Here is a 23701-nt window from a genome sequence, read left to right on the forward strand (position 1 = left end):
TGTATTTTAAAAAACCGTCCCCAGTCTAGGTCAGTTTACCAACTCAAACCTTTATACCCCATTAAGTACCAAATACATTTTCTTTGAAAACATGAGAACACAAGCTGTATTTCATTTGATACTTTCTAAATCTTTACAGAATTTTTTTTTGGCTACAAACTGCTGCGTCCTATTTTGAGGACAGTCAAGTTAGACATGCTCATAATCAGACCAGTGTAATTCACGCCTGCTACGAAGCTCAACACATAGAAAATTGAGCTTTATCAGCACTGTGGGTATCATCAAGGGATCATTTTAAAGCTTCAGTGTCTTATTTTCTATTGAGGCATCACAGAAACATCTGAAGGGTATTATATGCAGAATTAACAGTTACTTAAATTTTAACAAAATTAGAGTAACTTATCCTAACAGTATAGTTAAAGAGAACATTTAAATAACAGGTAGCTACCAGTTAAGAATGCTCCAAAAAATTACAAAGTAGCCTGTCCTCAAATGGGAACAATGGCTCTTAATGGGCTAATCAAACCAGACTTAGTCGTAATATAGCTCATAAGATAAAGCTTAGTGAACACGGCTCACCATCTTGTGTTGATTGTGAGCAGGTTATATAAAACAAACTTTGCCACTGGGTTATAATAAGTCCAGGGCAAAGATAACGATTGCGATTAAATACCACTTGCCTGTCTTCATTTTCACCTTTGTATTCCCTATTGCTCAAAGTTATCTTCATAATTAATCAATTTTTTCCCATTAATTTTTAATAAGACATGTCCAAACAGGTACCTCCTTTCCCCCTGCTTGATTATAGCCACCAGTTCGCTAATTATTTTTATAGGAAGATAGGAAAAGCTGTCAAACTTGTGAAAGCATCCGGAAAATTGAGAGAGAGAGAGAGAGAGAGAGAGAGAGAGAGAGAGAGAGAGAGAGAGAGAGAGAGATGTTTTAGAACACAATATGGGTTATGGGTTTCATATGGGTTTGTGAAAGCAAGGCTTTGCATCAGGAGTTACTGGCGTTACTATAAACAACGACCGCAAAGCGCAACGTCTTTGCTTTATTATGAATTCACCACAAAGCAGAGAAAAGTAAAAACATGGCTACTTGTAAACAGTTTCATCCTGATTATAAACCGCCCTTCCTTAAGCCGAAGCACCGTTTTTTCTTTTATTTATTGTTGAAATGAATTGAAATCAACAGGCTATTGAAGGTGCAGCGCGCATCTGTTTTGAAAGGAGCGCTTGGCTCACATTGTGATGCAGTTGGAAGCAAGTTTGACACGGGACGGATGCTTGAGATGCGGTAGCTAAAACGAACCTTTTTTTTTTTATGTCTGGGAACAAACTGGACTGTCGGCCATGTCAGGTAACTGTAGATTTAAATCAAGGCTGCTTGCAGGAGAATGTAGGCCTTATAATAAGTTACATAGGGGTATGAGTCGGTCCAATATTGGAGCGCATCTTTACATTGCTCTCCCAGGAGCATTTGAGAACAGCAGTTCAGTCTTCACGGTCCATAAACCATTCTCACATCCACTTATGCAGCATCTAACTAATCATTATGGGTCACTGTAACGCGGGCTAATACTTTGACAAAACCATTTTAAAAGCAGTTTAACAAGGTTATCCAAATGAGTGAGATTTAAAAAAAAAACATTTTGGAGTGAGATTGTATTCAAATGCATTGTTTTTACGTTTATTTTAGGGTCGAGGCAGGTCAAATTGAGACCACCGTTCCTAAAATGAGTGAGGCTTGCCATGCCCTATTTATTTATTTTATATCAGTAATTTCAATATAAAACAAATCCAGCAGATGTTACACTTCATAAACAATGTAATCGTTTCTTGAAATGCTCTCCCAATCAGCAATGATAACACCAGGCACACCTTAAGTAATCTACATGAACCGTCCCGCCCCGCGCCACGACTCTCGGTTCCAAGAAATCCACGCGCCTTTGGCACACTTTTTCACACTCCTTCTGCAGCTCCAAAGTGGTTGCCTGGGAGACAGAGGACGCTACATGCTGGGCTGCAGTAAATATAGTCGAGTTTACAATTGCAGGCCTCTGCTGTGATTTTAAAGGTCCCGTGTCCCAGAGGAGCTGGATGATTTAGCTTTGAAGGAAGAGTAAGTTACAATTCATAACTAATCAACAGAGACTTGATTGTTTAGAATAGACGGTTGTTGTAAGATAGGATATAACAGTAACTTTTTTAAAGGTCGGATTCTTGCCTGTTAGTGCAATATTAAAATTTAAAGTTTTTTTGTTTTGTTTTATTTATCCTACAGGTTTTTTTTTTATATTTCGTTTATGTGTGCTTTGAAACATGACGGCAAACGTTCTCTGTTATTAGTTTGGAGTATTAGACTTAATTCGCTCAGTTTTAATTCGTTCATAACTATTAATTTCGTTATCAGTTTTGGAAATCGACAACTTCTTTCCGGTATAAACATTCCAACGCACGCTATGCAGATTGGATACGTGTCATGTGATGCCACGTTTTGTTGACAAATAATAAACCGATAGAAATCTCCTGGACATTGCTTTTTTCAATGCAACCTTCTGTTTTTTTGTTATTATTATTATTTCCCCAAATGCTACTACACTAGCAAAGATGGAACGAGTACGGGACAGTTTCAGAAAATGACGCATTAGGCCCATGCTGGCATAGAGTGGGCACCATCGTCATAGGCAGCCCACATATAACCCGCACTGGCCAATGCTGGGATGTGTTTAGATCACTTCAAATAGAGCTCAAGGTCAGTTTTGGTCAGACCAAGCATGTATGTGAGTTTAAGTGGAAATGTTGGTGTTGAAGTCTGTCTGCATTGGATATAAATGGAGATCACATTATACAGAATGAATAGAAAATACTGCAACAATTGTTATGCAAAAGGATATCCCCTGATATTGAATCTGCCATGTATAAAAGCCCATCTTCCAGTTAAACATACTGCAAAAACCTTACAAAGTAGCCTGTCTTCAAATGTGGACAGTGGTGCTGAATGGGTTGATAGAGGGCTGACAGAAGGCGCTTGGTTGTCAGGTGCCTCCATAGACAAGAAAGCACAAATGATTGAACTCTCAAAATTCATGACCGCATGGGCCATTCTGGAGAATAGACGTCATTTCAGATTCACACAGCCTAAACTGCCGATAATAATCAGAGGCTGTTACTATTGAGGAATGGTCACGTATTCCTCCAAAATTATTCCGAACACCCTTAGTGATTTGTCAAGTGCAGTCCTCCTGTATAGCTGGCCATAGTGGCTCTACACCCTGTTGACAATGTTCTGGCAAGTCCAGTCCCAGTATATATTTTCAGATAGAACCAAATGTTATAATAGTGCATTGTAGAAGAGTCATCAGGAGCAGCCATTCATAATTGGATTTTGCAACTTTGATATTGCGTTTCTTTTATAGAGTAGCTTAATGGAAATAAATCAGAAACAAAAACAGCATTGAATGCATGCAGGTGTGTGTCGTGGGGAGGTGAATAGTTCAGCACTGTATTTGCAGGTGTTAATATAATCAGAGCACTTGTTTTTAATCAGGTCCAATATGATGGACCTTAGATCACCTACTAATTCCCTTACTTTTGTAAATGATGGCAGGACATGCCTCCCTTGATTCTGAAACGTTTTTAACCACTGCATTCTAATTGGTGGATGATTTGGTATCATATAGACTGGAAAACCAGGGAGCCAGCTGATAAAAGCATTGCATTAGATTCTGTGATTGCTTTGATTCCATTGTGTCGGTTTATCAAGGGCATTTGTTAGCTGGTGGGGGTGGAGAGTGATGGGGGTATCTGCAGGACACATTTACATGAGTTTAATTTGCCCCCCATCCTCTTGAGGCGGCAGTGAAACATTTCGGAAAACGACATTGAGACTTTTTGCTGGTGCCCGAATGACACAGTTTGCTCTGCGGGCTCGTCAATTACAGAATGCCAGAAGAGGTCAGTTATTATGGTATCAGCTTTAGCAGATAATGCCATTCAGGTTCTCTTGAGCTTTTCTCGTTTGCTTTGAAGGTAATTCTGCTATTTAAAAGCCATGTTTGCACATCGGCTCAACCAGGCTATCGGAGTACAGAATGCCAATTGACATTTCGGATGCAATCCCAATGCTGACTTTGGTAACGCTCTGTTAAAGTGGATCACATACATGGAATTCTCTCACCCAACCCTTACAAGAATAATTGAACGTGATGCAGAAATGTATTATACTAAGTTTTTTTTTCCCTTGAGCACTAAATCTATATGACTAGTCAATCAATCAGGTTTTCCCCACACTATAGGCATCCGTTCGTATACAGTATATTGTTTTATGCAAGCAATAGACCACAGAAAAGAGAAGGTGCAGCTCTCCTAGATATTCTCAGTGCTTCTACGGTTTAGGAACATGACATTCTTTTACTAAAACTAAAAAAAAAGAAATTAAAAAGTTATAAAAAACCAGAAACTTTTGAAGCTTCATTCTGGGTGCAGTGAATGCTTTTTTTACTCTTTGTGCAACAGTATCCCAAGTATATAACCGTCACATCCCCTTCTGTGGCTGTCATTTCATTGATACAAGTCTTACCACGTGGTGTCAGAGTGGTTATCTTTCGTTTTCAAGCGTGGGTTACAGCCTTTTTGGACCTAAAAACAGACGAAAACACAGCCTCTCCAAAATAAATGCACCAGAAAATCCACAAGAGCTCGGTAAGCTGTATATAGATATATACTGTATCTATCTTCACCTTCAATTCAATCATTAGATTTTGTTTGAATCTTTAAGAAACAGAGCTTGTGGTAGGCCTAGAGACGGGACTTTTCAGTCTGCTGTGGCCTGTTTGTGTATTTACAGAATGACACAGATCTCTGTGAACAGCATCAGCAATTGTATGCAACAGAAGAAGTTGTCCTCTGTGCTGCCTTTCACTTCATTCTGGAATTATAAAGCAGGCTTTTCTGCAAGTGGAAAGGCTTGATATTTTACAAAGGAGCTCGGGGTGCATTTCTTTTTTATTGCACTGCGAAGTTTGCTGCACCAGAAAGCATTAGTTAAACTGTAAACAGTACTTAAATTGGTAGTGAGTGTTGGTGTTCTGCAGTGCATGGTTTGAGGTGCTAGCTCTGGGAATAAAGAACAAGCTTCTTTTCCTTCTCCAGTCGCCATTTTGTGTGTGTATCTTTTATTTTACAAAGGTTTACGTGTTGCTGGTTTGTCTGGGGCTCTGCCTAGCGTCTTATTTTGTATAACCACCATGTCCAGTGGCTCTGACCAACAGGGCGATGAAACCGAAGGGCAGCTTGCTGTCTCCTGACTGTTTTATGGAGGCAATAACAAGCGATCCTGCAACGTGTCAATCTCATACTGCTTGTGGACTCCATTTTAAAAATGATGCTTTGATCCCATCTTGGGCGAGCAGACTGTGATCTGGACTCAGCTATACAGGAGAGGTCTGGTGATCATTTCGGAGTCACTGTTGGGTCCCTGCTTGGGGAAGGTGGTGAAGGGGTTAAAGGTTGCCCCCCACCCTGGGAATGGCTGTTCAGAACGGGGAGTTAGTGGGAGCCATAATTCAATTGATGCTATTACTAGCACACACGTATTATGTGTTTCCTAACATGCACTGCTAGCCATATACATTTGTGTGTGCTTTTGCAGCATGCCTAAAAGCTGCCTGGGAAATCCATTAAATAAATGTTTATTGGGTATTAAATGTAGGCAGTATTTCTGCTCTTAATCTTATTTTTCTTTTTCTAGTACAATTTATATTTGTTTACTCGGTTCTTTGGGGATCTGTTTTTGATTCGTAAGTGAAATTGTGAGACAGAGGTTTTAACGGTAGTTTCCATTTTGTACTGCATGCGTTTTTTTTAGCCCTTAAGATACGAGTGACATATGCGTCCCACAAATAAAGTGATTCTAACGTTCTTATTTTGGCAACGAGGTGCACGAAGCAGGGTTTACAATGTACTGACAGGCTGGATCCGGTCATCCACATTGTCCGTTTCCTCCTCGTGATACTCAAACCACTCTTTAAGAAGAAACCGTTTGAACAAGCGCTCAATTCCTTGTGCATCTTAAGGAGTTAGGCAAGGTGCACTGGCACTATAAATGATGTTACCCAGAAGTGTGCTTTGAAAATGTGATTGTAGCCTAGATATTAGCTATGGTTAATACTGTCTCGCATAAGCTTCATGAAATAACAGGATGTGGTTTAGTCTCCAGGGAGGTTCCCCAGACACTAAAGTGTGGAAGGGATTGTCACTTGGGACAGGACGGGATGCCTCGTGTTATTTGGTGTGTGATCCTGATTAACTGATAAAGTCACAGCCCGCACTGTCTCTGTGATACTCTATGAGTGATGTCTTATCCTCCACTAAGCCTCAGTATTATAATGGGGTTCTAAGGGTACATTACTTGTGGCAGTACAGGACAGGAAATCATGTCTGTGTCTCTTTAGAAAGCAGTCTTCTTCAGCTGTTCAATCTTCTCCCGGATTGCCTGTTCTGTAAAAGAAAGCCCTTTGCTGTCCTGTGGAAAAGCAATATGTGATGTGCAAATATCCATGCACATATAACTGTACGCATGGTAGATGTAAAATGCATGTAGGTTTATAAGGCATTTAGCTAATTTCATGTATGTTGTAGACAGAACTTAAAATACATCATCTCACCATTAAATGCCTATGTGTTCAATATGTTGTTTAACGATGTATAATGCTGTTTACGTTAAATGTACAAGATATGTTTATATATGAAGCATTACAATTCATACATGTAGCATTTATACCTTTTCTTCCTGAGTCATAATGTAAAGGGCTAGTTTAATAGATTATGGTGAAATTTAGTTTCCTGAGCATCCACTAGAGGGAGCGTTTGCTTTTCTTGCACATCGTATTTCTATTTGAACCCTTTTGCCAAGTAGCGGACAAGGCACCCCATTGCATCACTTGAGCTTAATTAGATAGACAGTGCTGTTACATATGAAATGTGCATGATGTCAGTGACAATGATGAGTAAACAGACTTTGACATATTTAGTATTTAAGACAAATGTTTCACGAAGAACAGTTTCAAAGCTAATCACTGTAAGAATTCGCTACAGGTTTTCATCCAGCACTTCGCTGAAGGAATTAGAGACTGTAATCCCAGAGGAATGGCTCTCTGGAATAATATACTTTAAATACGCGTCTTTGTAGTAGCCTTTGGTGGCCCCACACCCTATTGACAGTGTTATGGCAGGTCCAACATCAAAATTATACTTGTCTGTGAACCATATACCTTAATTTCTGATTAACAAAACAAACACAAAAAGAAAATAGTGTGATATACGTAAGATACTGTAAATAGTCCAGTTATTGATTAAGGAGAGTGTTCTACTTTTCACAGATTTTTTATTCTACAGCCAGCACTTAGTATAGTACTTAGCGACAGGTGTGCAGATAAAATCTCTGTCTGTTAATCTCCAGAGAAGGCTTTTTCCTCCTGATGCTCTGAGCTGAGGAAGAAAAGATTGGGTAAAGTGGCAGATCGCGGCTCTCAGTGGTCCCTGCCCTGCAGGTCTGGGCATGCCCGACTTGGCACAGTTAAATAAACGCGTTTGACTCAGGAATCGCATCGCCTGTGCTGTCTGGAGCCCCCTGGAGGTCGGAGGGAGCACCACATGGAAACACTTGTGACCAGCAAGCAGTGCACTAATTCAAAGTGACGAATCTGTAGGGTGTTTAAATTGTTCTGGGGTAATACGTGACCTTTCTCATTGATAAACCGCTTTGTCAAATGAAGGAAATAAGGGTAGGAATCTAAAAATTGAAAAACAAAATGTTTCCAGCGTTGGTTTCGGTTGTAAATATATGTAGAAATAAACGATTTGTAATGGCACTAACCCTAACGTTTGTTCTAAGTTTTACGTTATTGTTAATAATTGAGTGCATGAAGTTATGGATAATTTACTGCAGTGCAAGATCTGCTAAATCATGATGAGAAGAAACAGAAGCGATATCTCATATAAGACAGGCTGAAACATTTGTCTACTTGACTTAGTCTCTAGTCTGAATGTATCACGGCGTGTGTGAAGGTGTGGATATATAAACGCTTGATGGTTCTTCTTTGCTGCAGAGTGATCTATCCCTCAGTGGATTACCCCACAGCCAAGATGGCCCAGTCTTCTCCTGCTGATGAAGGGACCACCTTCGAACATCTCTGGAGTAGCCTGTGAGTTCCTTTCCATTCTCCTTCTTCAGTTGCAGTAAGCAAGACTGAGAAAATACCCTGGGTTCAACTTTGCGTGACGTGCAGGCCAGGAGGTTTGGGGGATACTTACTGAAACTGGACACCGTTCACATGGGGCACTTTAGCTGTGGTCACTTGTATTTATTTATTTATTTAAACATGCCCTGCACATGGGCATAGACAGCCGACACGCAGCGCGTCTGGAGTGCCCTGGAGAAAACCAATGGAGTTCAGCCACTGTCATTTAACCTTGATAAAAAAAAAAAACACAACACTTGTTCAAACGGTTTCTTCTTACAATACATTTGAGAGTGACTCAAGTCATTTGGATGACCAGATATTACCTGTCAGTACCTTTATAAACCCTGTTTCCTGCACCTCTTTGCAAAAATAAGCAAGCTAGCATCATTTTATTTGTGGGACACATATGTGAAGCATCTCTTGCTATTGTAGTATTAATACTGAAGTTAAAGTCAAATGAATTGCAGCATACAGTACTCTGTTGAACCTTGTTTTGATTTACTGCAGCCCTACAGTATTTGAACGTCCTTATCGATTGCATGGGTACAGTACACATATGAATTTCCCATGGTTGAGTTTTACAGTCCCCCCTATATACAGCAGTGCTCCCAGGAAAGAAGTTCTTCATATAAGCCCCACAGTGATTTTCTTGTATGTTCCAGTAGATTACATTGTTTACAGTCTCACAGAAGCAGCTCAGTAAATGCTTATTATAAGTGATAAGAACGGCATGCTGCAGAATCACAGTGCACATTTACCCTACTAAGGCTAATAAAGGGCTTGCTTTGTTTTCTCAGGGAACCGGACAGTACTTATTTCGATCTTCCACCAAACAGCCACTCGGGTAACAACGAGGCAACCGCCAGCTTGTCAACAAACAGGGCGGAGGTGTGCATGGACGTCTTTCAGATGCGGGGCATGAATGAAACAGTCATGGTAAGAAGCACACGGATACAGATTTGTACTTTAAAAACTTTTTTTTTTTTTTTTTTTTTAATACAATAGCAAAACCGGGACGATTTAACAATTTTTCTGTTTCTGACCGGGACAAAAAATGAAGGCTGAAAACTAGGATAATCCCAGTTTTCCCGGAATGTCTGGTAACACTACTCTTGAACCCACGGCCAGCACAGCATCGCTATTGTATTGTAAGGAAGGACAGAAAGCCTGGGGGCAGTCTTCCAAGAGGAGCATTCATTGCTGCTGTCGGAGCTAAAGGGAGTAAGAACAGGGAGGCACTACAGTGTAATTCATCCTACAGTGTTTTCCCTCCTAATGCTGAAGGATTCCCACTCCTCTTCCCTCCTCGGCAGCTCTCGTTCCCTCCCTGCCGCTCTGTGCCTGCTGTCTGGTGTGTAGGGGGGGCCGACGGCTGCAGGATTAACTGGAAGGTTAGCCCCCTAATTACAGACCAAGCCAAGCCTGCCACAACAGACCAAAACAATATCCCATCTGTAACACTGATTGAACTGCAGAGTACGGCTTTTTTATCACTAGTGGAAGGTGTTTAACTGCTTTCAGATCCCTCACAGCTTCTCAACGACCAGATCATTAACACAAATGAAGAAAACACCTTGCCATCTACTAGGAAATAATACCAAATGAATGATTGATGATTTTTTTTTTTAACTTCAGTGTTAATTTTAGGTGTCCAAAATCATTCTACGGCACATAAGAGACAGGAAAGCGCTTATGAATTTAGATATTTTTGTAATATTAAGAGTTTAAAAAAAAAACAGCCTCATTATATATTTATATATTTAATGCATGTGTTCCGGCTGGTTCTAAACAAACACTGTTCAGCAGATAAACACAAGCAGGTAACAAAGCATGTGGGAGAAAACCAGGCAAATCATGGCAGTGTTGCACTGTTCGTGTTGCCCCATCCTTCCTCATTGTTTCCTTTGGGGCTATGGTTTGAGTTTCTAGGGCTTGCGTAGTAAGATTCATGACAGGTGATTTTGTCGTGAGATGCTGTTTATTTGTTTAAAGCTAGTTAATAGGCTTGAGGCCATCTCCAGTGAAGGAGAAATTGATACGCTGCAATGATTAACCCTTTCTTGAGCAGGAACACCCCTCAGTAGGGTTGTACCATTACACCTTACTGATCATGTGCTTTGTGTTGTGAACGGGGAAGATGTACAGCACTGGAAAGATGTATTGTTGATGCTCCCACATTTGGAAAACTATTGTTTATAAATGATGTATATCTTGGAGAAGTATTTTTTCTTGACTACCTTTTGTTTTTTATGAGATGGTGATGGGAAGGCACAATGTGTGCCATTCTTTGTAGCCTATATTATTTAGCAGCATGGATTACCATATAATAAAAACAGTTTGTGTGAACTCTATGGCGTTCGAGAAGTTGCCCAGCCAAAACACTATGCATTATAAAATAGATACATAGATAGGAAACTTAACATGGTACGGCTGAAGGGGTTCAACACATTGCATAATCTCTGTATGTTAAATGGATCTGCCTTACTGCAATCTCTCTCCAAAGAGTTAAAGAGATTTTGATTCTTTGATTTTAATGTACGTGATACGGGGTGTGTAAGCCTGGACTTCTCCATTGAGTACTCCCTGGAGCCCAAGTTGTAGCTTCAGTCTTTGAGACTTTCTCATTTGTTTTACATTTAATTTAAAGGTGTGATCAATCCAAACCATCAGTCCAACATCAGTCCAGATACTGCTCTTTGTGACTGTCCTATAAAGTAAGCTTGTATTAGCTAAGAATAAAAATTAACAAAGATTTATAAACTCAACTTTATAAGCTCACTTCAAAGCTTGACTTCCACGCAAGTGTTCTTATTGTGCCCGGCTAACGGCTCTCAAGCAAAACAGTTTAATTAAAAAATCCATCCAATCCACCTCTCCTATCACTGGAAAATGGTATAGTCCAATACATCATTGGGCAAGTCTGGGCCTGCCTTGTGGGTTAATGAATAGTCATGAGGAAAAAAAAAATTGGGGGCGGTCCCAGATTTGTTGTTAGATGCAAGCTAGTTGAGAGGGCCAAGAGAGATGGGGGGGGGCAAGCGAAGAAGTCTCTCATACCTATCCATCACCTCCTCCTCTGATTTGTGTTTCACTTCCAAGAGCGGCTACCTAAAGCTGCAGCTGGCAGATTTACTGACAGGCTTACTTGTTTGGCCGTGTGACCCACATGACGCCCGGGGCGGATACATTTTGCGGGAAAATTAAAATGCTGTACATTAGTGACCAGACGCAGCATTATACCACGGTAGGTGGCTGGGAATTTCTTTTTCAGGCTTATAGAAGGCTAGTGGGGGATGATTTGCTCCATTGGTAGTGTTGACTTATTATAGCCAGTGAATGCAACAGTGTTTTTCTGTCTATTTTCCTACACCTGTTGCTAGGCAGTTTAGGAGGATTTATTTTGTGTGCCTATCACGTGACGAGTAAAATAAAAATGAAGTGTAGCATTATAATGCTGCAGGATTGGAGTGACAGTGCATCTCAGATCCATGTCTTGCAATATCACAGTATCAATATGTACTGAATGTGTGTGTGTGTAAGATGCCTATAGATCAAGCTTCCTTACTAAATACACAACTTGCACATGTTTTAATTTGGCACTGATTTCACAGAATGCATATGCATGGGGTGTTGAACATTATTAAAATATAGCAAGGTTTCTCTTATAGAGACAGGTGGCTTGTATTACAATTGTTACAGTTGTTATGGTGTTTCTAAATACAGTAAGCTAATGTAGCGTGCTGTAGTTACAAGACTAGACCGTAAGGCAGGACTGTGGCTGTTGTGCAGATGGTCTGATTGTATGGAAGTGACCGTGCTGGATTTGGGGTTTTTGAGACCCGCAGTCTTATGAATTCATTGCAAGACTGACCTCACGACAGGTAGATTGTTGTCTCTCACGCAATTCATGACATTGCACTCAAGCAATAGATCAGAATCTCGGCATATGTTTTTATCTGCAGCAAATTCAGCTCACAAGCATATTCTTTATTATTATTTTACTATAGCAGTCTTAGTTGCTTATTTTTTTTTTTACATTTAAAAGCTTGCAGCCCTGCCTTGTTTTGTCTGTATTGAAATGCTTGTGCATGTTGTGTATGTAATTGTCAGCCATTTATTTTATGTGTGTGTATATATATATATATATATATATATATATATATATATATATAAGATTTTAGTAGCAGAATGAATACTTAAGGTGTGTGAGTATTTCTAAATAATTCATCTAAATGAAAAAGTAAGTAAAATCCTGACCGTGCTTGCTTTAATTGACAGTGCCAACGTTATGTGATTCTTTGTAACAAATACTGTTGGTCACATGTATAAGGCATGTTTTCCTGCATGAACAGTCGATTGTGAGAAGTGTTAATTCTTGCATGAAAGCATGCGATCAACATCATGTGTTACAAAGAAACATGAAATGAATACGGATAATTAAACCCACATGAATCAACAGGGCTGAATTCAAACCGAAGTGCAGAAGATATTCAGGTGTTATTCCTGTGGTATTCAGCCGGAATTCATTATGAATTTGCAGACATTATTTAAAAGTGTTACCATGTAACGTGTGGTTCGAATTAGACCTATTTATGAACATTTATACAAATATCAGAACACGTGTAACTCTCCCAGGTAAACAGCAGAGGGAGCACTCTGAACACTTTCCCAATTGCAAATAAAGAGCAGTACTTGATATTAGTAGTAGTAGTAGTATTTTTATTATCTACTTTGCAGGGCACCTTCACCATCGAACTTGATGTGCACATATTTTCTACTGCCTTCCGAATATCATTGCTAATATAACTTCACCGTTTATCGAGTCCAATACAAAATCCACATTTTCTTTTTACCCTGACAAAATGATACATTCGTAGTTTCTGCAAACAAAAGATAAAAACATAACAGAGAGCATAGTAAAGCAAAGTAAAAGCACGGTTAAACCATGGTTAAGCACAGATAAGCATTATAAGAAAAGCAAGGTTAGCCAAAGTAAAGAACAGAAGATGTGAAGTATACGCTTGGGAAAGCATGGTGAAGTCATCTCAGTGGGTCCGGGATTTAAGACCCAGTAACATAATGTGTGTTGGAAAGCAGACAAGACAGCTGTGATCTGACTGCTAGATGCGTCAGAACAATGGTGCATTTCTGTAAGAATCTAACACGCATCAACAGCAAGCCCATGGCACGTACCCAGTACACTTATCACTGTTTCCACTGCCAGCTTCAGTTGCAAGGATGGGATTAACTCTGACAGCGTTACAGTTTCAAAACAAGTTTATAGCGATCAACAAAATCCTATGGTAAATGTTAATGCAAATAAAATAAAAGTGTTCGATTCAAAAGTTCAATTTGATGCTTTTGTAGGGGCTGTCATTAAACCTTCCTATTGTAGATGATCTGATTGTGAGGAGTGTATTTAGCGGGCAGTGTTGTGTGATACACTGCCATTGCGGATTCTGTCCCCTACCGGTGAAATGAGATGAGGTTAAAAGCTATAAAACCACACATGTAGACGAGCCCGACTTGCATTGTGGTTAGGACGCTCGCTTGCTGTGAGCGGGGTCGCCGGTTCACGCCCAGCCTCTGCCCTATTACACGTACCCTCAGGATCACTTCTTTAATGAAAGTGCTATAAACCTATATTTTCACACCATTCCTCTTAGTTGCAAGCTGCAAAGGTTTTTGCGTATACATACAGACGTGCTCAAATTTGTTGGTACCCTTACAGCTCATTGAAATAATGCTTCATTCCTCCTGAAAAGTGATGAAATTAAAAGCTATTTTATCATGTATACTTGCATACCTTTGGTATGTCATAGAATAAAGCAAAGAAGCTGTGAAAAGAGATGAATTATTGCTTATTCTACAAAGATATTCTAAAATGGCCTGGACACATTTGTTGGTACCCCTTAGAAAAGATAATAAATAATTGGATTATAGTGATATTTCAAACTAATTAGTTTCTTTAATTAGTATCACACATGTCTCCAATCTTGTAATCAGTCATTCAGCCTATTTAAATGGAGAAAAGTAGTCACTGTGCTGTTTGGTATCATTGTGTGCACCACACTGAACATGGACCAGAGAAAGCAAAGGAGAGAGTTGTCTGAGGAGATCAGAAAGAAAATAATAGACAAGCATGGTAAAGGTAAAGGCTACAAGACCATCTCCAAGCAGCTTGATGTTCCTGTGACAACAGTTGCAAATATTATTAAGAAGTTTAAGGTCCATGGAACTGTAGCCAACCTCCCTGGGCGCGGCCGCAAGAGGAAAATCGACCCCAGATTGAACAGAAGGATAGTGCGAAAGGTAGAAAAAGAACCAAGGATAACTGCCAAAGAGATACAAGCTGAACTCCAAGGTGAAGGTACGTCAGTTTCTGATCGCACCATCCGTCGCTTTTTGAGCGAAAGTGGGCTCCATGGAAGAAGGCCCAGGAGGACTCCACTTTTGAAAGAAAAACATAAAAAAGCCAGACTGGAATTTGCTAAAATGCATATTGACAAGCCACAATCCTTCTGGGAGAATGTCCTTTGGACAGATGAGTCAAAACTGGAGCTTTTTGGCAAGTCACATCAGCTCTATGTTCACAGACGAAAAAATGAAGCTTTCAAAGAAAAGAACATCATACCTACAGTGAAACATGGAGGAGGCTCAGTTATGTTTTGGGGCTGCTTTGCTGTGCCTGGCACAGGGTGCCTTGAATCTGTGCAGGGCACAATGAAATCTCAAGACTATCAAGGCATTCTGGAGCGAAACGTACTGCCCAGTGTCAGAAAGCTCTGTCTCAGTCGCAGGTCATGGGTCCTCCAACAGGATAATGACCCAAAACACACAGCTAAAAGCACCCAAGAATGGATAAGAACAAAACATTGGACTATTCTGAAGTGGCCTTCTATGAGTCCTGATCTGAATCCTATCGAACATCTATGGAAAGAGCTGAAACTTGCAGCCTGGAGAAGGCACCCATCAAACCTGAGACAGCTGGAGCAGTTTGCTCAGGAAGAGTGGGCCAAACTACCTGTTAACAGGTGCAGAAGTCTCATTGAGAGCTACAGAAAACGTTTGATTGCAGTGATTGCCTCTAAAGGTTGTGCAACAAAATATTAGTTTAGCGGTCCCATCATTTTTGTCCATGCCATTTTCATTTGTTTTATTATTTACAATATTATGTTGAATTAAAAATCAAAAGCAAAGTCTGATTTCTATTAAATATGGAATAAACAATGGTGGATGCCAATTACTTTTGTCAGTTTCAATTTATTTCAGAGAAAATTGTGCATTCTTCGTTTTTTGTAAAGGGGTACCAACAAATTTGAGCACGTCTGTATATACAGTGATTGCATTTGCATAAATGGCATGTTATTTGCACGTCTATTATAAAAACGTAATAAAAAATAATTGGGATGTTCTAATGACTCACATGTTGTTTAAAATAGGGTCCACACCCTGGCATGGGAAGACAGACTAATATGGAAGTGTACCGGCGGTTTATGTGGGGGTGTGAGTAATAATCATGAAAAAAAAACACTCACTTCCAGAGAAAGAATTATTAAAGCTTAGCTGGAGATTTCTGGTGCCAATGCGCACTGCAAAGTTAATTCTCCAGGTCTGTTTAAACTTGTTGCAGAATGTTCTTGTTCTTAACAGTAGTCACACGTGTGTGCTTGTATGTGTGTGGTGAGCTTTGCAATAGCGCCTCCTGGATTATCTCATCCACTTTTACTGGGAGTCATAATGTCGGTATATTCATCTTTCCACCCATGGAAATTCCCTAAACGTACCCAACACAGGAACGATTCTGTGCGATCCAGACGCGTGCTGTGTGTACAGCACCTAGAGAATGAACTTCCATGATCTGGAAGCCCAGAGGTCTGAAGCATTCAGGCTTTTCCATCCAGCTTTTGTTCAAGTCTTCTTTATAATGCCGTTCCCTTGAAAGATAAACAGTCATTGAAGCCGGGCTGTCTGGTTTTTATTATGAGCTGTGGTCAGAATTCAGCACTTTCAGACTTAGCTTTCTTAAGAAGAGTTACTTAACATGCTGGTATGGTGTTTCTGTTTGATGCTATTTTAGGTTGATCTGATTCTAGTTTTAATATGTAACGTTACTGCTTCATTGATGCATTCACTGAAAAATGCTGTTCATGGAAACGAACAATACTTTTTTTTTGTAAAACAATTCTTGTGAAGGCTTTTCCTACAGATTTCATGTGGCAGTCCTCTTCAGCTCCTCAACAACATTCTTCATGCACACTCAGTGTTAGTGAATAAAATGAACTGGGTTTTCTTGTTTTACCTTGAATAATGCAGTCTGTTATCAGTAGGCTGTGTGGAAATGAACACACCCATGGAGGGGCCCAATAAATGCACACTGCACTGAGTCCTTTAAGCCTGCAGGGACTGGCAGTTGGTCCATGAATACTCTAATAAATTACTCATTGAATTATTGTAGTAAGTCACTGGCATGTTTTTTTAAGCTGCTTTTTTGTTTTAAAGGTAAATTGTCCACGACTTTAAATACTTAATAATCATCAGTTATATTTTTCTTCGGAGTATAACCTGCACCCTCTTTGTGTTATATATGGGCTGCGTGTATAGTCGGTTGTTAGTTTTCTGTATAGTATAGTGTCTTTGATAGCGTGTTGTATTCTAAAGATTACTGTACTAAATAAACCAAATTAAGGTTGACAATCATGTATATCTTGAGGCTGCAATTAAATGTTAAATACACAAGATCTTTATAGTGGTTTAAAAGAAATTCAAAACAACAACAAAAAAACAGAAAAGCAATTATTGCAATTAAATTATGCTAATTATGTAATACTAAACTGATGTAAAGTTTGTTGCAGTAACTTATTGATTTCAAACTTTGTTTTAACTTCATGTGTAAGTCTGTGTGGACCCTGTAAGTCTTGCAGGATACAACGGTATGTTCTCTGTTGCAATGATTAACTTAAAGCGAGGGGTGTTTTTTTTTTGCTTTATAACAGCAGTTGTTTTCTGGGTGCAGGGCCAACCTACTGACAGAGCCCGCAGGATGGGCTAACAGCCTCAGGGTTATAAACCAAACTGCAGCCCCTGGGGTTTCGCATGTGTAGATCACAGTTCAGGGATACAGTAGAGCTGAAGTCAAACAAGTCAAATAGCAATGACCCATTGACCATGTTGAACAGTGGCGGGTCCAGTGCCTGGATAAACAGCTGAGCACTGATGTCTGACTTGCTTTGTCACACAGATGTGCAATGCTGAAATACAGTACCTGCAGTATAAGATTTCAACAAGCCTGCTTAGACATGGATAAGCTACAACAGGGAATATTGAATATGTATACGATTATTATCCAGTGATGTTCTTAATCCGCACTGTTTTTGCATTCGTGGATATTTGACTTGTTAAATAAAGTCAGCAGAATATTTATCTTTGTGGGAAGCTTGAGAAAGGTGAAATTGAATGACACCAGTATAAAATTGAGCACTAGTACTCCACTGATTCCGTTAAAGATGTGCAATGGAATTACACCAGCATGAAGCTAAATAACCAGCTAGGTTATGCATCATGTACAATTGTCATGTAGCAAATCTGTTGGTCTGGAACCACTAGTATCACTGTCTCCAATGCAACGCTGTTTTACCAACCGGGAAAACAAAATGGTACTTGAATCCGGTATCAGTCGATGGACTTGATTGCTATAAGACTTTTGCACAGAGTCAGTCTACAAGGCTTTTCGCGGGTCTTTGTTTACCATCAGTGTCTGCAGCTAGTTTACAGCTGCCTGTATAGGGAACGCTGTTATCTTAAACCTCCGACCTTCGATCCAGGCTAATTCTTGATTTTTTTTTGTTTGTTCCCAGGCAATGTTTGCACAGTGCAGGCCTTTAGAAGATGTGCTGCTGCAAGTATGTACCTGTGCAGGTGTTGTTGTCTGGGTTAGGACATGCCATAATTAGTGCAACATGCTCTTTTTGTTTCTTCACTGGCCGCCTTATCCTAGCTGGAGAGAGAGTCAGTCTGACGGGTCTGTTTAGAGCTGTTTGAAGAGGCTGAATAAATATCAAAATAAAAAAGACAAATCTACTTGGCAGCCTTCCGGGATATGCTAACTGCCTTTCTGATTTGGTCTATCTTGACATCTGGACGGTTTTTATTTCTTTCTCAAGTGAAACTTGTGTGTTTTACTGTACCTGGGAAAAGTACAGCAAGCCTGAACAATGTACTACGTGAAAAAGAAGGTAACATCGTTTGCCATTGCTTTCAATGAGAATCTGAGTTTGTATTACATGCTGCAGCTACAGCTAACTGTTTTGACCTTTTCTTTCAGTCATTCTGTGCATATGCTTTTTACTGTTTACTGGGACTATTATTGGGGTTTTTTAAAATCACATTTCTCCATTTCTTTAAATGTTTAGCATTTCAAAGTCTGGAACAACTAGTTAATTTGAAACTTTTGACTATAACTGACCTGAGAAAATGGTTATTAGCCAGAAACATGCATACAAGTATATGAAATATTTCAGGAAAGATTTGTGTTTCATACTTTATGTACTATTTCACCACTTATTGTACATGCATAATGTAAAGTATGTGTTAAAACAGTATGTTGACAGGGTATGATCCTTGGGTCTGATTTTGTAAATCTTTTCAGCTATATTATACTGTACTTTTTCATTCATTCATGAAAAGCTACTGTTTTCAAATAGACTCTGAGCTGCACATAGCAATTATGTTCTAGTTGTAAGTACTGTACTTTTGCAAGAACCATATAAAAGTGATCAGCTACTGAACCCAGTGCTGACAAGAATGGGGGGACGCGCGGGGGGGGGGGGGGGGGGGGTAGGGGGCACAACAACTATAACGGGGCACCAAGCTCTGGGGGGCCCCCAAAATTTATTGGTGAGTAAAATACTAATGGCAAACTTTGTACAGACCTGATTGACAGCAAATCTACCAATCGTAACATGAACAAAAAGTCATTTACATTTTTAAGGCGGTATTTCGAAGCCGTAACAACCTATCAATCGCTCAGAAAGTCAACGATTGGTTAATGCAATGTGTCAGGAAAGTCATGCCTCTTTGGATTATTGACCTATCATGGGTCTCTTTTTTAAAGTTTTTGTTTCATATATTTTCAAGTTAGATTAACACTGATTAATATAGATTTGAAATCTAAAAATATGACGGGGGTGGGACGTGGAGCCACCATGATGTACGGGGCCCCAAAAGACCCTCGACCGGCCTGACTGTACCTCATGGGCACCTTAAAAAACATGCTCTTGCTACAAGCACAGTGGATTGCTGTTGCTGATTAAAGTATTGAAACAGAGCCAGTCTAACCCAAAGCAGCTGTACTATAACTGTGACTCTATTGTGAACTTCATGTTTATCAATTGTGACAGTACAGTAGCCATACAGGAGCAGCAAATGAATCAGTGGTTTAAAGGGAAATGATTTTAGCCTTAATATTGAGGTTTTTATATGTTTATAACACTGACGCTAATGCTTTTAACAATAAAAAGTACTGTATCTAATTTCCCTAAGCTGTCCAGATATGCCATAGTTACTCAGCAGAATATCATTAGTGTTCTTTATCTGTTAACTTTTTTTTTTTTTAGAAAAGAGTTCAAATAAATGGATGAAAGGCTTTCAAAACAACAAATGATAGATACAAAAATGTAGACACTGTTGACTGTCTAGCAGTGCCCAGATGGGATAAGTAGCACTGTCTTTCTCTTTAATCTCGCCTAGGTGTGCACTATCCCTTTAAGCGAGACTTGTAACTGGAAACCTTGTAGTTCAGTGGATGCTCTCCGATCCCTTACCTGTCTCTTCTCTCCACCCCCTCTCTCCCCTTGTCTCACAGTCCCAGTACAATCTGCTGAACAGCAGCATGGATCAAAGCCTGGGCAGCCGAGCCGCCTCTGCCAGCCCGTACAGCTCTGAGCACACCTCGAATGTCCCGACGCCTTCGCCCTACTCGCAGCCCAACTCTACCTTCGATGCCATGTCTCCCGCGCCAGCCATCCCCTCCAACACTGACTACCCGGGGCCACACAGCTTCGAGGTCACCTTCCAGCAATCCAGTACAGCCAAGTCAGCCACCTGGACGGTGAGTTCAGCGTCCTGCTACCTGCTTGATCCTCTTACCTTTACAAAACCATGGGAGCAGCGCACAGCATCCACAGAGTTGTATTGCTAAGTTACAGCGTTCCAACATGCTGGGTTTTTAAGGGTGATTTCTTTCCGAAGGCTTACACTTAAGTCTCAAGCTGTTAACACTGTTTTATAGCTTTGAAAGGTTTGTAATCCTCTGATTTGGGTTTTTAGTGTGTGTTCTGCTTATTATTATGTTATGTTACTGTGCACTGTGTTATATGCTTGATGTCTTGAAGTTTGTTGGCTGATAGTTTAGGTCATGTTAAGTGGAAAAGAGGAGAAGGGCTTTCTGCCAGGAAAACTGAAAAGCTTTAATGATGGTATAGTCGTACAATATGTTCTAACTTGAAATACATTGCTATGTCAATGAATAAAATGTGTGTGCGTGCTAAACATCCTTCAACTAAATGTTGGACAGAAAATAGCACACATCCAGGTAATTCATTAGCCAGACTGATGCAATTGATATATATGGATACTGAAGTTTTGGCTGGGGAAAAAAAAATTCAATTTTAAAAATACAGCTGTGGCTTTATTATTTTAAAAAAAAGTTGTCTAGATGTTTAAGTCAATGTTGGAAAAACCCGAGAAATTTAAGGACTTTTTCATATCATTCTTCAATAGATGCCAAACTTTAACATCTATAACAAAGTTCTACCTCAATGCATACTGAGTAAGACGTAAACAAACCTCCGGTTTAATAGCTTCTTGACACAATAAAACCGAATAGCCCAGCCTCAGGCTTTCAAAACTATGCCAGAAATGCTGGAGAATGTCGTTGAAGAAACGATCCATCTCTGGAGAGCCGCAAGTCCACAGGAGAGCTACTTGACAAACTCTCATAGGCTGTGGGCTGAACAGTTAGACCTGTGCTTCATTCTAATGAGCTTTATTAAATCCAATCAAGTCCGACATAATGCCTGTCTAAGTATTAACACTTTACGAATATGACACAGCAATGGTTAACGGTGCCATTAAGTGAATATCAATAAAAACGTTTCAGAAGAAAAGCTGAGTTAATCTGTCCCTGTACTGTCTTTAAAAAGCATGTAGACTACGTCTGTCTCTAGAAAGCCACTTTCTCTTGTACAGCTGTTTATTCAAACCCTGAAGGGACGTCTCTGGAGATCCCACAAGGGAAAAGATTTAGAAAAGGCAGCGTGTCCCTGACTTACTGCAGTCTACCAAATCGAAAATGATAGCAAAGTGTATTCAAGCTAAGTGAAAGGCATGGCAAAGCCAGTAATCCATTAAGGTAGTTAATTCACGAAGGTAAAAGCCATGGTTAACGATTGCAAGCAAACACAGTGTGTTACTTGTACAAACATGGGAAAAGCATAGTAAACTGCAAGATAAAAATAACATACACCGCCCCTTCTTAGAAAGGATTCTTAGTGTTAACTAGTAACTTCACAGTTTGTTTAATTCCTATTTTTAGGCAAAATCATACAAATTGCACACTGGAATAAAAAGCTTTATTAAGCCCATATTTACAATGACACTATAATATATCCTGTGAAAGAATAATCCTATATTTGCCCAGTGATTCCTCTCTTATGATTCATGTACATCTGTATTGATGATACGAGTGATCCGATTCTCTGAGACACATGCCTTGCTGCTAAGTGCTCTGTCCTTATTTCTGTTTGATTCATTCATGCATGCGTTTCATTCCTACCTGAAAGGTGTTGTAAAGTGATACACTGCCACTTGAGAGTAAACATTGACCCTCTAGCACAAGTCTAGTAGCAGCTTTAGTATTCCTGGAGAGTTTAGCATTGGAAGCGTTTCATTTTCCTCTGCACAATGTGGTTTCCTATGACTGGCGTTTTTTATCTCATAAAAGAATAAATAAAGTGGAAAGTTCTACAGCTTTTTGATATAATGTTTACTAAACATGAATGGAATATGAATTAAAACTAGGTGCCCTGTGAAAACAGTAAAAGGCGGGGGATATTGAAATTATTATTATTATTTATTTCTTTGCAGACGCCTTTATCCAGGGCGACTTACAATTGTTGCAAGATATTATTTTTACATACAATTACCCATTTATACAGTTGGGTTTTTACTGAAGCAATCTAGGTAAAGTACCTTGCTCAAGGGTACAGCAGCAGTGTCCCCCACCTGGGATTGAACCCACAGCCCTCCGGTCAAAAGTCCAGAGTCCTAAACACTGCTCCACACTTCAGTAGCAATCCTCCAGTTGATTAATAGCAGATATGCATAATAAAAGAATATTAAAATGTAACGTTTAAACATGTAAATCTGCACAGTATAAAGGAGTGAGAATGTTATACAATCTGGATTGGGTTACCAGATTTCCAGGGTGAAAAACAGGGACTTTTTTTTTCTTCAATTCAACTCAGTTAAAGTATATAATAACGCAATCATGATTTAAAAAGTAAACATTGTGTGTGTGTGTATATAAGGCTAACTTGGCAGGTGGAACTTCCAAGATATAGTTATTAAACAAGAATTATTAAACAGCAATCCATCAGATTCTTAATTTTATTTTGGATTAATAAATTACTGTGCTGTGAATACAAAATAGCAAAATCAGGACGATTTAACAATTGCTAAAAAAAAAAAAAGAAGGCTAAAAAGTTTGACAATCCCAGTTTTCCCAGGATGTCTGGTAACCCTAAGCCCGGGTGCGTTTGCTAATGCTTAAAGGACGAGAGGCTGCTCACTGATGCATCGTTGTAACTGGAGCTTCTGAGAGACACCAGGAATCCAGCTCTGTTATTGATGTCATTAAGATCTCCCTGTCAGGATGAGCGAAAGCTTCAGCCCTCAATTGTTAAGCAATCGAGGCCCCCAGGGTTGTGACCTGAAGTTACTTTCCTGGCTTTCGAACTTTTACAGAATTCATTAAATTGCTCCTCTTATGTCACCGTTTACTGGAAGGTGTGACCTAGGATGCTTGGTCTGTCTAGCTCACGTCTGAACATTTAACATAGCCCAAGAGTATAGAACTCGCTAACTGAAAACGTGTGTGCTTCAGACTCAGTGTAGGGAACTTGTTATCTAAATGTAAGAGCCCTTAAATGAACCTTTTCATTTGCAAACCGTTATGCAAGCTATAGAAGGAATGCTCCCATAGCTTGCATGAAAAGTTCCAAGCGTTATAAATATATCGATCTGCTGTACAGTGGTTTCACTTTTTATTCCTGCCTCAATCCAGGTGTTGGAAAGACTGAGAACTGTTTTCAAGCCCTCCGCTTAAAGAGACATTAACTTTGATTAAACAGCTCAAGCTGCAATTGTAAATCACTGCCGTAGAAAAGACATCTA

At 39.7% G+C, this 23701-nt stretch overlaps 1 protein-coding gene across 3 annotated transcripts in view; it reads left to right on the forward strand.

The window, feature by feature from the left end:
- Positions 1-23701, forward strand: part of LOC117425905 (tumor protein p73) — a 48279-nt gene that overhangs the window by 6732 nt on the left and 17846 nt on the right. Inside the window, exons 1-4 of one of the 3 annotated variants that reach the window (XM_059002347.1) lie at positions 1988-2124; positions 8114-8209; positions 9046-9184; positions 20112-20357. In XM_059002347.1, coding sequence (XP_058858330.1) covers positions 8151-8209; positions 9046-9184; positions 20112-20357 — 444 coding nt within the window. In that variant the 5' untranslated portion in view covers positions 1988-2124; positions 8114-8150. Of the gene's footprint in view, positions 1-1987; positions 2125-8113; positions 8210-9045; positions 9185-18239; positions 18484-20111; positions 20358-23701 lie in introns of those variants that run through there. The other 2 variants (XM_059002346.1, XM_034043217.3) reach the window with 2 other exon arrangements.

Source organism: Acipenser ruthenus, chromosome 27 (assembly GCF_902713425.1).
Source record: "Acipenser ruthenus chromosome 27, fAciRut3.2 maternal haplotype, whole genome shotgun sequence".
In the NCBI taxonomy this organism is placed as follows: Eukaryota; Metazoa; Chordata; class Actinopteri; order Acipenseriformes; family Acipenseridae; genus Acipenser; species Acipenser ruthenus.